This window comes from Cystoisospora suis (genome assembly GCF_002600585.1).
Source record: "Cystoisospora suis strain Wien I chromosome Unknown contig_5684, whole genome shotgun sequence".
Taxonomy (NCBI): Eukaryota; Apicomplexa; class Conoidasida; order Eucoccidiorida; family Sarcocystidae; genus Cystoisospora; species Cystoisospora suis.
In genome coordinates, this window is record NW_027158474.1 from 1 (window position 1) to 14,851 (window position 14,851).

The following is a 14,851-nucleotide window of genomic DNA, read 5'->3' on the forward strand; positions in this document are numbered from 1 at the left end:
TCTATCCATCTTTAATCTATCTATCTTCAATCTCTCTATCCATCTTTAATCTATCTTCAATCTATCTCTCTATCTTTAATCTATCTATCTGTTGTTTCAGGCAGCTCATCCTCAGAGTCGCGTTATGGCATTAACAGCAGTGGTTGATCCGACAGACGGGAGTCTCGTGGTTTTCGGTTTGAGAGATCTCCACATGACCTACCAGGAGGCTCTCATTGAACTGCACAGTCGAGATCATACTACCAGCCAAGAAGGCGAGAATGGAGGTGGAGGAGAAGGTCATCCTCGTACTACTAGGAGTTCTCCTTACTCTTCGTCTTCTCCTTTTCCTCTTCCAGCTTCTTCTTCTTCTTGTTCAACCTATCCTTCTATAACTCATCCCTCTGAACACCACCATACAAGAGAAGAGGATGCACTCGACGGTACACGAGAGGCAGGAGTGATAGAAGGGAGGCCCTCCATCCTGCCTCAAGTGTGTACAACTACGGGGAATCTTTCGTCAAAGCTTTCAGCTTCTTCTGAAGATGCTGTAAGGAAGTTCGATGGTGTCGATGGTAGGAAGGATGGGAGTCTCCATGATCATCCAGTCTCAGGCGGACCTAGGTCAGAAGGACTGTCTTCTTCATCTTCTTCCTCTACTTCGTCTCCTATGGCGATTCCCACAAGTGTTGAAAAGAAGAACCAACAGAGTCTAGATCAACGAGACGAAGATAAGAGCAAAGAAAGTAGAGGTAGTGGGTGGATGTACACTGGAGAGAAGAAGGGTGACGAAACAACTCAGGCAATTCCTTCTATGTGTAGGATTGAAGGGAAGAACGATGGGGAGGTGAGAGAAAAGGAAGGAGAGTCTTCTTCATCTTCTTTCACATGCAGATGCCATCATTTCTATTATGAGTCTCGTACGGGTGGGTGTCAAGAAAGACTAGAAGGAGGAAGGCTGGTTCAAGGTGAAGATCCGAATGCACGAGGAGCAAGACAAGAAGGACATCATCATCCTCATCAGCATGTCTTGCCAGGTGTACATACACCATACCCTACAAATACACCTCAAGGTCATTCCAACAAAACCACCGACATGTCTGCCTTTTTCAGCTCCTCTCCCTTTCCTCCACCTCATACCTCCATGACTCGAGAAGAAGAGTCTCTTCAAGATTCTTCTTCTTCTCTTACCATTCCTCAACATCGTCATGAACTGGCGTCTTCTTCATCTTCTCTCAGTCGGGTGGAAGCTGAAAAGACACTTACAGAGTTTGAGATCGTCCCTCGCCCAATAGAAGAGGAAAAAGAGAAAGAGAAGAGTTGCTTTTGTTGTTCTTGCCATCCCTATCACCAAGAGAATGATGGCATCCATACGTCATCAGCTTCTCACGGGAAAGAGGAGGAGTCTAAAGGAGCTTTATTTCGACATAAAGACCTGTATATAGGCTTGAACCATCCAGCATCTCAATCATCTTCTCATTTCTATTCTTCTTCTCCTTATCCTTCTTCCCAACATCATCCTCTATTTTTGTCAGAAGTTGCAGGTCTCCCCAGGCATCCACATCAAGGAAAGGGGGGGGGTGGAGAGCTCCAGACAACAGGATCAGGAGGAGAATATACGAGCCATAGTGTTAGCGGAAGTAGCTGGAACGACAGGAGCAGCAGATCTGGGAACCATCGTACGAGTGAAGGAACTCAAGAATCTTCATCGGCCTCTCGTGAAGACGATGAGGCTCTCCCCCATCCTTTCTCCAAGATCGGAAATTCCAAACGTATGTCTCCTTCTTCTCGCGTCATGTCCGCTTCTTCTCTCCATCATCGACTCTCTCTATCATCGGCGTCGTCTCTCATTCCAGGTGTCTTCTCCAGATCAGAGAGAAGAAGAAAAGAAGAAGAAGAAAGAGAAGGAAAAGAGGTGAGGAAGTCTTCCTCCTCTTCTTTCTCTCCTTTGTTTTCTTATTCAGCTCTATCACGGACAGTTGCTTTAAGGCGTATATCAACAGCTTCATCCTCTTCATATCCATCCTATCTGAGCCCAGGGTCTTGCCAAACTGATAGCTGGCCTTACCATAGGAGAAGAGGTTTATTCACAGAAAGGAGATGCCCTTTCGGTCCTCGTCGTTCCTATTGTAGTACTTCTGCAGCACCCGGGGTGGTGGCAGAAGAAAAAGGTAGAGGAAAAGAAGGAAGAAGCAGAAGAAGGCTTCTACACCCTTCTTCTTCTTCTTTATCTAGACAAGAGGAGAGAAGTCACCAGAGCGAAGAGCTATCAGATACGATAAGAAGTAGCCATAGTAAAGCGTCTTCAACAAGTTCGTCTGTCGCACGATCTCTTCCTATAGCTCTTTCCTTATGCTATCCTTCAAATATACCCTCCGCCTCATCTTCATCCGTATGTTCCTCCCTATCATCCGCCTCATCTAGTATAGCAGCGGCTCAGTCTTTAAAGGCTATGGATAGTCTGGAGGCCGCCTTCCATCGCTATTATCGTCGCTCTTCTTCTTCTTCCTATCATCATGATCAACAGAAATCGCATGTGAGAGGAAAGAACGGCGGGACACGAGGAGAAGAGTGTCAGGGGGGGAGAAGAGGGGTGCTGGCGAAGCAGAGATGCTCTAGAGAAGAAGTAGAAGAACAACAGAGACACCAACACCATGAAAGGGTGAGTAAGAAGAAGATGGAGAAAGCACAAGAGGAAGGATGTGAGATGTCAGTAGAAAACGAGAGAGAAATGACAGAAAGACAGCGAAGAGTAGGATCTATTGGAGGTCGTCTATACAGTCAAAAAGCCTCACCAAGATCTACTACTAAGGAGAACACGAAGTCCTCTCTTTCTTCTTTGTCTTCAGATAAGATCCAGAATACACGAAGAGGAAGAGAGAGAGAAAGGAGACAAGAGGATGATGGAGATCTAATCCATAGAAGAGAAGATGAGGCTCATAAAGGTAGTTATCCTCCTCCGCAGCAAATGATGAAGGTCACGTGTGCTGAAGAAAGAAGAAAGACTCTTGCATGTGCCAAGGAGAAAGAAATTCAGGAGGGACAAACGAGGAAAACGGAATGCATACCAGTCGAAGATGGCCTTGACCCAGCGCTCTTCCCTAGATCGAGATTTCTGAATAACGGTAGAGAGGATCAAGAGAGAAGACAAAGAAGTGGACCTTTCAACAGTTCTAGCGGATGCACAGGCGGAGGAGGGGGCGTACAGATCACTCCGTCGTTCACCGGAGAAGCGACAAGTGTCTCACGTCCCCTGGGAGGTTTCGAGAACAACTTCTTGTCATTCAAAGGAAAAGAAGAAGAAGAGAAGAAGAGGACAGGAAAAGAAGAAGATAATGGTGAAGAGAAGAAGAAGAAGGAGAATAGAACAGGGGGAGAATCGGGGGAAGGAGGTGATCATTTGAAGAAGAGAATGATAGCGATACCTTTGGATCAAGATAGACAGGGGAATCATCATGTTCTTCACCTACAACATCTTGATAAGATAGAGGAGGCGTGTATACACAGCAGTCAAATAGACAAGGGCGAGTTGTCGATAGAAGATGAAAGACAAGCAAACATCTGTAATTTAGAAGACAGGAAGACTCCGATGGGGAATCTCTTTATTGATAGGCCTGAGAAGGATCGAGGGATCTCTTTCACATCAAACACACAACACGACAAAGAAAGAGATGGGGTTTGTATGTCTCATCAAGGAGAGCTTCTCCGTAGAGATCAGCACCAGCCACAAGAAGAAGGAGAACCATGTATCAAGCAGGAGACATTCTTGTTACCTGTCACTGCGATATCTTCTTCTTCTTCATCTGTCTCACCTCATCCAGTGAATCCCGCCGTCTCTTCTTTCTCTTCATCTTCATGCGCATCTTCTTCATCTTCTTCGCCTCTTCGTCGTCCATCTCTCTTGTCTTCCCCTGTCTTCCGCGGAAGTAGCGCCAATTCTGCTGGCTCTTCTGAAATTCTCTTCGATGCGACGGCCCTCAGTCCTTACATAATGCCCAGGAGAAGTGATCACCTTCTCGAGGAAGAAGAGCCTCCTCATAACAATAGTAGTAAAATCCATGGTCCTGATGCCAATGGAGGTGTATGTACACTTCGTTTGTATAGTAGTGAGGGAGATCGAGGAGAAGCTGAAGAAGCAGCGCTTCCGGCCCCGAGAAGTCCATTGCAGGATCTTGATCATGTTGAAGAAGGGGAAAGAACAGTTCTTCCAAACCAAAAAGATCTAGAAGAAGAAGAAGGTGATAGGCACGATAGCTCAAATGGCAACAAGGGTATCTCTGATGAGAAGAAAGAAAGAAGAACAACAGCTAAATCGAATAGGATCATGACAATTGAAGCCGAAGAAGACATTGTGAAACAACATTTAGATGAAAGAACAAGATTACAAGGAGGAGTAGCTGTGGGTGGATTAGACCGTCAGTCTCAAGTAGTAGACGACGAAGAGAGACAGAAGAATCGACGGCAAACAAACTCTGGACAAGCTAAGCTTCATTCGTCTTTACCTAATCTAAGAGGTCGCATGCGAGGTTTACATCACGAAGGAGATGAAGAGATAGTACGAAAAGAAGAGGAAGAACAGCATCGATGTGAGGAATGTCATGACGACCGTCTTCATTGTGGTCATCTTTCTCACCACCATCATCGATTGCCTGGAGAATCGATTCAACTACAAGACAGAGAAAGATACCATCGACTCCTTGCGGGTTCTCAGTCTTCTTCTTCCTCTTCTCTTCCCTCTTCTTCGTCGTGTTGTTTGAAGCACTGCCACCACCCTTTCCATCACATCTCACGCCGGCCTTCGCTCCCTCAGTTGCCTAGCGATGTAGGGGAGATCTCCCACCAAGATCCTAGATGTTACTACTACCATCCCAAAGACTTCACAGGTCAACCACAGGTTTATCGCTCTTCCCCGCCCCCCCCTCTTGCTGACCTTCGGCCTTTCTCTCAGTGTCCTTCCGCTTCTCTTCATCTTCATCCTAATCCCCGTCTAGTGCCGCTTCCGAAGGTAGATCAGTACGAACCCTCTTTGCACACATGCACTTCTTCTTCTTCCTCTTCATCTCTATCTCCACCCGGCGCACGACCACGCTCCGCGGCGGTAATAGCGAGAGGACATACCACGACATGTTTTTCTTCTTTACGTTCTTTGTCGAAAGATGTCTTCATCTCAAGTAACCCTCTTGCTCCTTCGGAAGAAAGAAGAAGAGAAGGAAGAGAAACGCACGAAAAGAACGAAGGGGGAGAAATCGGTCATCCTTTCTTTCATCTCGCTCCCCCTTCTCGAGCAGTGACGATAACACCTCCAACAGCGGCTATGTTGGTGGAGAGGCAATGCGGTCAGATTATTCACCCCGTGGCTTGTCGAAGTAGCGATGGAGGTGGCGACGCTAGTCCCTCTTCCTCTGCCCCTCCATCTGCATCTGAACGCTCACCGTAAAAGTGACAAGATGAAAGAGAGAAAGAACACAAGAAACAAGGCATAAACAAAGCAATAACGACGCTCTCTCTCTTTCTCTATATCTATGTATTTGTATGTGTGGAGATGTGGTGTATTATGGATAAGAGTCATGAAGGTCTAAGCAACTATAGGTATCTATATATACAGGTGTCTGTATGTGTTGTATGTACTTGCACGGATAAGGCTCCTCTGTTTGCCTTCGGCAATGACTACATTGAAGATGAGAGGTGGAGATGTCCCTGCTTCTTCTTCGTCATCCCCTTCCTTGGTGATTTAGATTTACTAGTGGACAGGAGAAGAGGTGGTCCTCTTTCATTCATTAATTTCTTCTCCTTCTCTTTAGGATTCCAAGATACGCGCTATCATTAAGCACGCGTGTCTATCTCGTTTCCTCGTCTTCCTTTCATCGTGCGCTCCATTCACAACTTGTTCCTTCAACAGGTATACTACATGCTGATATATTTCAGACATACATATGTGTATGTATGTGTGTAGTTTGTGTATCACATACATATACGTGTATCTATGTTAACATATGGATGTCTATCACGTAGATAGGTAGTTATTGTTTGAAGGAGGGTGTGTATCAATAATAAGGTGAGTGATTTGCCAAGAGTTAAGACACCCCATTATTCCTTTTCATGTCTTTATCTCCTTGTCCGTCAGATCCGAGAAGAAGAAGAAGAAGGGGGGGGGGGTGAGATTCTCTTCTTTTCTTGTGTTTGTTTGTGTTCTTGACTTGTTGTACACCCCACCCCCTTAGACCTCTTCTTCTTCTTTATCCGTTGTCGTCTCTTTCCCGTTGAATTTGTATCTCTTGGAGAGATCGATACAAGCATCTTATCAACTTGTCCGCCACCGCTTCTTGTTCTGCTTCTTCTCCTCGTTCTTCCCGTCTCTTCATCCGTTCAGTCTGAGAGTGAAGACAATAGAAAGAATCTTCGCATCTGTTCTACTACCTCTCTCTCTCGGCTTTCTCTACATATCGTTAAAAGAACTCCTCCACCGTATCTCTCTCTATGGCATTCGCACATCTTCATATATTGTACGTGTTTTATTTCGTCCTTCTCTTCTTCGCACTTCCCCCTCGGTTGTTCTCGCCGCGTCCATACATCTACGCATATCCCTAGGTAGATAGGTAGATGTACATATGGATTTCATGCGTGTGTGTCTCTGTGGGCTTGTATCTTCAGAGTCTGTCGCCGTTGTTGTCTATGTATGCAGTGAATAATAGTAGGAGTGATAGCGACAGAGACCAGGAGGATCCTCTCATTCATTGCCCCTCGTTCTTGTGATTCCCTCTTTTCAGTGATCTTCTTGTTCTTCTTCTTGTCGAGACAAGAAGAAGAACAAGAGACGAAGAGAATCTTTTGTTGTGTGGTGATAGCCCCGTATGAGTAGAGATAGGAGCCTCTCTGGGCTTGAGGTGTGAATGAGAGAGAAAGGAAGGAATGCTTCCGTTGTATGGACAAGGGGTCGAGAGAATTCATTGAAGAGGAAAAGGAGGGAGATTCGTCTTCTGCTTCTTCTTATTCTTTCTCTTGTTCGTATTGTTCTACTGCAAGAATCATGAGAGCTACAGAGGTTAACCCTAGATCGAAGATAGATAGATAGATAGATAGTTCAAGACAGGAAGATATTTCTCAATGAGTGAATGAATAGCATTTGTCGGTAGGCCTCAGTATAGCGAGAGACCTCCTAGATGGGGCGTGTCGTTTGCTTCGTTGCAATCTTACCCCTCTCTTCCCCTGTCGCTTTCCTTTCAATTGTCTCTTCTTCTCTTTTGTTATAGTAGTGTCATCTTAGGAAGGCTGAATAGGATTTAGATCTTGTACTATGTGCACATGTGTGTATTCTTTCTGACGCTTGGTAAAAAGAAGTAAAGAGAAGAGAAGGTATGCGCAGCGACAGATTCTGTACGATGTGACTACATCTGTCTTCAATCTCTCTTCTTTCTTTCTTCTTCTCTCCTTTGCTCATATTTCTACTCCTCTCTTGCTTGCTCTTGGCGTGAATGCTTGTCGAGGAGAAAGAACAAGAGATAGGGGGATTTTTTGTGATTTGACAAATGAAGAAGAAGTTGTTCTTCTTTCGTCACTCCCTTGTTGAGGGGAGAGAATTGATGGATGACGTTGCTGCCTGTGATGGATGAGGCTAGTGAACCTCCCAAATGTACCATGCCTATACGTCGATATAGCCTTGTATATGTTGTAAACAATGATTGAATACAAGAGGTGTATCCATCTCTCTCTCTTCTTCTCTCTCTCTTTCTCTCCCTCTATATGTATACATCTAGGTATGTGAAGCGAGTGAATTGGAGATACCGCTTGCTGTCTTTTTTTCTATCTTACAGAAATTCACCGCAGCTCTGATAGAGAGGGAGGGCGTAGGTATGTCTTAGCCTTCCTCATGCTGGTAGTTGCCTAACTGTTTGGCCCAGCAAAGAAGAGAAGAGAGAGGGAGAAAGAAAGAAAGATATATAGATCGATGTTCTTCATCCAGCAGTTGTCTCTCCCTTCATTCCGTCGCTGTTCCTTCTCCCCTTGTGTTTCTGTAGGGAGAGGAACAAACTACATACTCCCTACGCATGAGGCAGGTCAGCAGTTGTAGTAGTCCATCCACTACTACTACTACTGTTCCTGCTACTCCTGCTGTCTGTCCGTGTGTTTCTCTCGAAATCTTAGAGAATGAAGTTGGCTGAGTTACAGTAGTAGTAGTAGTCGTGGATGGCGTGTATTTGGATGTATGTGGAGAAGATTTTTTCAAGAGAAGTTGCCGCTATCACAATGATGATGACGTTAAGCTCGTGTTCTTTCTGTTTGAAAGAAGAGGAGGAGAAGGGACAAAGAAAGAAACAAAGACCAAGGTCTCTGTCGCTTTCTCGTCTTCCTTATGTATATACATATATATGCATTTACAGAGAGGTAGAGATATCTACTGCTATGACTCTTCCTATGGGTAATAGGAATGGTGTGGGGGTAGTAGGAGCAGTCGTTGCTTGTGCTTCCTCTTCTTGATGGCGAGGACAACCCGACGTCAGTCATCGTCTCTTCTGTATCATCTTCAAAGAGAAAGAGATCTCTTTCTGTCCATCTACATCTACATATATATACCTGCATGCAGATAAATCTGCATCTCTCTACATCTGTGTATCGCGTGAAGTCTGTAAAACAATCAGAAAGAAAGCGTGGCAGACGAATCACTTTGAAAACAAAGAAAGAAAAAAGTCATTATATATCTATGTGTATATACATGATGTACATCATGGTGTATCTCTTCTTGTAGTGTATAGAGGAATGGAAGTACCTGTGAATGCGTGTCTAAATGGCCTTTATCATCTTCGTCGTTGTGTTCTTATTCTTATCATGAAATTTGGCTCGCATCTTCTTCGTCTTTGCATGGCTGTAAGGAGCGAATACGTATGTATGAAGATGATAAAGCAACTGAGATACTCAAGTGTCCGTCTATCGATGTATAGAAGGTCTTTCTTTCTTCCTCGTGTCGTCCTTCTTTCTTTCTTTTCAAGCTGTCTGTCCATCTATCTCTCTATTTCCTGTGATTAACAAACTCGGAAGGAGAGCTTTCCTCGTGATCGTTTTCTTTCTGTCAAAAACATCACGGAGATTCTCACTATCAGCTCTCTCTCTAGCCCCCCCTATCCCGCAGACATGCAGCTAGCTAAATCCATCTTGGCGTTAGCTGCTGCTTCAGGTGGCTTGTCAATGATGTCTTCTTCTATGTGTCTTGTTCACCACCCTCGAATCAACAAGAAGGCATTCAATTACTCTGATAGAGACGGATAACTAATGATAGATAGATTGAAGGTAGATAGATAGACAGATAAAGATAGACAGAGAGAATATTGAAGACAGATAGACAAATTGACGATAGGTAGGTCTTTGCATCGTCAGTGTTGTAGAGAAGAAAGTTAAGCCGTAGCCTACGTTGCTTTTACTATGCATGGATAAATATCTATATCTTAGAGATGGAAAGAAATGATGGGGACACCCATACTAGAACAGCTCGCCTATCTATCTATCTATATGCCTTCAGTCGAAGTTGTGATGGAAGGTGTCAAGCATATTAATACTCTCATTCTATAGATCACATCAGATATGCATGCACCTGCATGTACATGCTTGACAAGTATCTTCTCACTGATCCCTCTATCCACTGTCTCTTTCACTTGTTTCTTGATTAGTGTTATCTATCAGGAGTCGTAAAAGGCTAGAGTTGAATGAATGCTTCTTCCTCCTTCTCTCCCCTTCCGGCATCACAAGTGTGTGCCCTACTAGGGGCTAATAGAGAACAAACAGAACAGAAGAGTTCATTCCAAGGAGCACTCACCTATCCACTTACATATCTCAGGCATCTCATCTTATCTCCACTTCGATCTTATCTCTTCTTTCTTCCTTTTTCATTCATTCCTCCTTCCAATGGTGATAAGGGGAAGTGTAAGAAGAGCCAGGAGGAGAATAGGAGATAGAAGAAGATACATAGGGAGAGGAGGATAGAGAAGGAAAAGAACAGGAAGACAAAGAAAAATTCTTCTTATGAACTTTTGCTTGACAAGATCTATATCTTTCGTTACCCATGCATGCATGTATACAGGCATAGTGAGGGGCATGCATGCATACATAGTGAGGGGCATGCATGCATACATAGTGACGGGCATGCATGCATACATAGTGAGGGGCATGCATGCACGTATACATAATAGGAGCGACGAGAGTTACAGTGATTGCCCATGCAATCATCATGCACATAGAGAAGGAACGTTGTCTCTAATAGCCATACACCCACATAAAGAAAGAAAAACAAACTAAAAAGAAGAAAAACTCCCTCCTTCATTCGTCTGGTTCGTATCTTGACAAGACTCATCACATTGATAAGAATGACAACTGAAACACGTACAGAATGAGAAAGAAAGAAAGAAAGAAAGTAAACAACTGCTGCTATGACTCCGCTCTTCCTCCTTTTACTACTCCACCTAAATATCTCCATGTGGTGCTTAACAAGAGGAAGAATTGAGATGCTATTCATAATGCTATGAAGAAGAAAACAGATCGAGTTGTTCATCTTCTCTCCCTCTTTCTTCTTCTCTTCTGGTAGCTCTAAACACTCCTCTTAGATGAGGACAAATCCTTAGGAAAGAACTTCACTGTCACTTCAGCGTCATCGTGTCCAGAGTCATCATGATTCATAGATAGAGACAGATACGAAGATACATCTATAGAGACAGCTGCACTTCATCTATCTTTGCTCTCTTTGTTTGCCTCTCTCCTTCTCTTTCTCCCCCTCGCCTTCTTCTTGTTCTCCTCCTCCCCCTTCCAAAGAAAAGCAAGAAAGAAAGAGGCGCACAGTCAAGCCCGGGCTCTTTCTTCTCCTTCCTAAGGAAGAACAGTCTCTCCAGAAACTTCATTGAATCTTTCCATCATCTATCTGATCTTCTTCTACTACTATTACTATTACTACTACTACTACGAAGAAGAAGATGTCTACTACTACTACTACTATGAAGAAAGGAATCAAGTTCTTCTATGGACATTCTTAACACCTCATGCTGAATGAGAGAGGGAGAGGGAAGATCTAGATCCATATCGATATGTAGAGAGAAAGAGAGATGTGAGTGTTGGTGCATTTTGTTGTGTGTATGTACACCCTCATCACCATTTTCTTCCTCTTCTCTTCTTGCCTCTTTTCAAAGGCCAACTCAACACACACAGACAGAGAATCTCACTCCTCCTCTTCCTCCTATTATCACTACTACAATACATGCATTCATTTCTCTGCCTTCTACAGAACTAGAGATAAAAAGAGGGGGGATAGAGAGATCTATGAATATTTCAGCTGGCATGAACACGAGATGTCTGCCCCCCCCCCTACTCCTTCCATATCTCTCCCTGACAATCCTGTATGAATGAATAGACAAACTTCTCTCTTTCTCTCCTTTGAGAAAACCCTAATCAAACAAGTAGTAGCCTGTGCAGTCTTCCTGCTTCTATTGTTAAAGCTGAGCTAATTACCATCTTCTTGACAAGACCTGTACACAAATCACATAAAACGAGATACATGCATATCACCTGCAATCTTCCTCTTCTCCTTTCTCCCCCTCCCCTCCTCCCTCCTATTCTTCATCTTCTTCTTCTCCCCTCATCTTCTTTTTCTTCTTCTCCCCCCCTCCTCCCCCGCCAACCCCATCAGGAGTAAGACATGCAAGCATAGTACTACTACGACTACTACTGCAATCTTTCTGGAGTTGTTGAAGGAGTCCATTCATTTGTCTGACGGTCTCAGCGGCAGTGGCTTTTTTCTTCTCTGTTTGAAGGAGAAGAATCTTCATTTCAGCATCTCTCTCTTTGTTATGTTGTCGTGCTTGAGCTAGGGCTTGCATGCACTTGTGCAATTCACGTTTTTGGTATCGATTCTCCTCACGCAAAGCTTCATTCTGAGAGGTCTCGATCTCTAGTTGTGTGCGAAGAGTCTCCTGTTTCTTCGCAAATTCTTCACGCAACTTTCTCTGCGCCTCCTGTTTGATCTGCTCCTTCCGTTTCTCGAGAATCTCTGTTAAGTTGCCGAGTTCTCCTTGTGCATATTCTAAGGCCTTATCTTTCGCTTGGACTTCTCGTGTAAGTTCTTCTTGTCTTTCTCGAGATTGCAATAGCTCAGATTCCACGGCGGCCAGGTGATGCTGTAGAGAGGGAAGATCTTGTTCGTACTTCGCTTGCCATTCATGAGCCCTGCACAGAAAAAAAACACAAGGGCCAACCCAGCAGAACACGTACCACTCACCACTGGATGGATATAGCAAAATGCACAAAGAGAGAGAGAGAGATTAAAGAGAAATAAATAAGTAGAGCAACGATAGATTGATAGATTGAAGATAGATAGATTAAAGATAGATTGATAGATAGATAGATTAAAGATAGATTGATAGATAGATAGATTAAAGATAGATTAAAGATAGATAGATTAAAGATAGATAGGTATAAACGGGATGTATATGGGTATATGTGTGTGTATAGGTAGGTAGGGATACACATGGGGGAGGTGTATGTTGGTGATGTGTGTGGTGGTTGGTAGATGTGAAGTCACCCCGTGAAGAGTAGAAACGAAAAAGACCTTCAGTCCACTAGGAATACAAAAATTCGATTCACTCCTTTCTTGTCTATACTCATTCACTATATAGACCTGTCCTCCATCTATCTCATCTTTTTCTTTGTTTCTCTCTCATCACCTACTGATCTACACAGACAGTCATACACCACTCCCCCCCTTTTCCACTTCTTCCTCCTCGTCTTTCTCTTCCTTTCCTCTCTCTTTCTCTTTCTCTCTCCCTCTATCTCTCTCTTCCTCTCTCCTCTTTTTTACCTTTCAGCGTATTCTTGTAGTTTCTTCTCGGCATCTCTTTCTTTTCTTTTAAGACGACTTGCGAGATCTGCGAGAGTCTCTTCCTTGGCTTGGAGTTGTTTCTTCATCTTGTCGATCTGTTCTTCTTGGGCGACCACCATTCTGCTCTTCAATTGAGCTGTATTCTGAGCATCCTGGCATTCCACGTCTTTTTTCTTTAGAGAAATCTTCACGTCCTCTAAAGTTCTTGAGAGATCTTCCATCTTCTCTTTCTCTTTCTTCTTCTCTTCTACTTGGGTCTTGAGCTCTTCATTCTCTTTCTTCAATTCTTTCGCCTCTTCATGTGAGAGACAAGAAGAGCGTGCGTTTCTCAACTCATGACGGAGTTCCTGCACGGTTGTCCTTAAGGACCGAAGCTCTTCGCTGTCTTTCGAAGACTGATCTAAAGAAGGAGAGAAAGAAAAGAAGAAGAAAGATATACAAAGAAAGAAGATGAAATGAGAAGGAAGGAAAGAAGGAACGGAAAGAAGAAGAAACAAACGATATATCGGGAAGGTGAGGAAAGACCAGAAAAACTAGGCGAGCAAGAAAGAAAGGTCTCTACTGCCGTACGGAATGTAGATAGATAGGTCGATTGATCCAAGATAGATTGATCAAAGACAGACAAATACATGGATAGACTGAAGAAGAAAGAAAGATAGATAAAGACATCTGTATTGGAGACAGAAAGTCATGATCCAAATCAGTCACGTAATTGTCGACGGAAGGAAAGAGGAGAGCTTTTAACCACTTTGTTCTTTAGCATCTATCTGTTTTATCTATCTGTCTATCTTTAACCTATCTATCCATCTTTCTCTATCTATCTATCTATTTACACAGATAGATACTCCTCTATAATCTACATAGATTCCTTGACATACCAACAGCCATAGACACTTATGCAGATAGCCAGAGAGAGAGATAGGCGGATAGGCACATGCCTACATGCAGCGAGCACCACACCCCCTTCTTGAGAAAGAGAAGAAAGAGAGAAAGTTAAAGAAAGAGGGGCGAATGAAGTGATGATTTGGATCGTCTGAATCTTTCCTCTGAAGTCTATGAGCTTTCTTTTCTTTGGCTCTTTCTTTCTCTCTTTCTTTCTCACTCTTTCTCTCTTACCTTGTGCCTGTGCTAGGACTTCCTTTTGTCTTTCTACTTCTCTCTGTAGAGTTTGGTTCTTTAGATTTGCCTCATGAATCTTGTCGAGAAATTTTTCGATGGCTCTATTCACTTCTTCTTCTTGATCTCTTGCTGCTCTTAAGAGACGTCTCTGCTCTTCGCTCTTTCTTTCTTCTTCTCTCAAAAGCGCTCGGAGGTTTTCTTCTTCTTCTTGCATGCCTAGTAGACGCTGTCGGAGAGTCTCTTCGCATGCGAGCCGATCTCGGCGAGATTCCTATGGAAGAAAGAGAACGAAAGAAAAAGGAAGAATGACAGAGAGAGAAGAGAAACAACAGTGAAGAGAAGATCAAGAAAAAGAAGAGAGGAAGCTAAGGTGACCAGAGGAACAACAAGAAGAAAAAGTGAGAAAGAAAGAAAGAAAGAAAGAAAAAAAGAAAGAAAGAAAAGAAGAGATAAGAAAAAAGATATGGAGAGAGAAAGAGACAAGAAATAAGGGTGATCTGTAAGATGACCTACGACCAAAACGAGTTTCTTTCCTTCGTACCCCTTTCATTCTTTCTAAAGCGAGATAGATAGATAGATAGATTAGATTAAAGATAGATAGATACATTAAAGCGAGATAGATAGATAGATAGATTAGATTAAAGATAGATAGATACATTAAAGCGAGATAGATAGATAGATAGATTAGATTAAAGATAGATAGATACATTAAAGCTAGATAGATAGATAGATAGATAGATTAGATTAAAGATAGATAGATACATTAAAGCTAGATAGATAGATAGATAGATTAGATTAAAGATAGATAGATACATTAAAGCTAGATAGATAGATTAGATTAAAGATAGATAGATACATTAAAGCTAGATAGATAGATAGATTAAAGATAGATAGATACATTAA

The 14,851-nt window shown here is 43.1% G+C and overlaps 2 protein-coding genes across 2 annotated transcripts; one reads left to right on the forward strand and one right to left on the reverse strand.

The window, feature by feature from the left end:
• Positions 1 to 93: 93 nt before the first annotated feature.
• Positions 94 to 9,210, forward strand: CSUI_009481 (uncharacterized protein). Its single transcript, XM_068069597.1, has one exon. The coding sequence runs from the start codon at positions 125 to 127 to the stop codon at positions 5,414 to 5,416; it is 5,292 nt and encodes a 1,763-aa protein (XP_067918426.1). The 5' UTR covers positions 94 to 124; the 3' UTR covers positions 5,417 to 9,210.
• Positions 9,211 to 10,053: 843 nt separating this feature from the next.
• CSUI_009482 (leucine rich repeat family protein) lies at positions 10,054 to 14,317 on the reverse strand. Its single transcript, XM_068069598.1, has 3 exons — positions 13,946 to 14,317; positions 12,809 to 13,229; positions 10,054 to 12,177 (listed from the first exon to the last, which is right to left on the reverse strand). Exons 1-3 carry the CDS (start codon positions 14,160 to 14,162, stop codon positions 11,565 to 11,567), a joined length of 1,251 nt encoding a protein of 416 aa, XP_067918427.1. The 5' UTR covers positions 14,163 to 14,317; the 3' UTR covers positions 10,054 to 11,564.
• Between the last annotated feature and the right edge of the window lie 534 nt (positions 14,318 to 14,851).

Coding starts and splice junctions, on each gene's coding strand:
- CSUI_009481 (XM_068069597.1), top strand. CDS start 125: ATGGCATTAACAGCAGTGGTTGATCCGACAGACGGGAGTCTCGTGGTT.
- CSUI_009482 (XM_068069598.1), bottom strand. CDS start 14,162: ATGCAAGAAGAAGAAGAAAACCTCCGAGCGCTTTTGAGAGAAGAAGAA. Junction 13,230..13,945: donor AGTCCTAGCACAGGCACAAG/GTAAGAGAGAAA, acceptor CTCCTTCTTTAG/ATCAGTCTTCGAAAGACAGC. Junction 12,178..12,808: donor CTACAAGAATACGCTGAAAG/GTAAAAAAGAGG, acceptor TTTTCTGTGCAG/GGCTCATGAATGGCAAGCGA.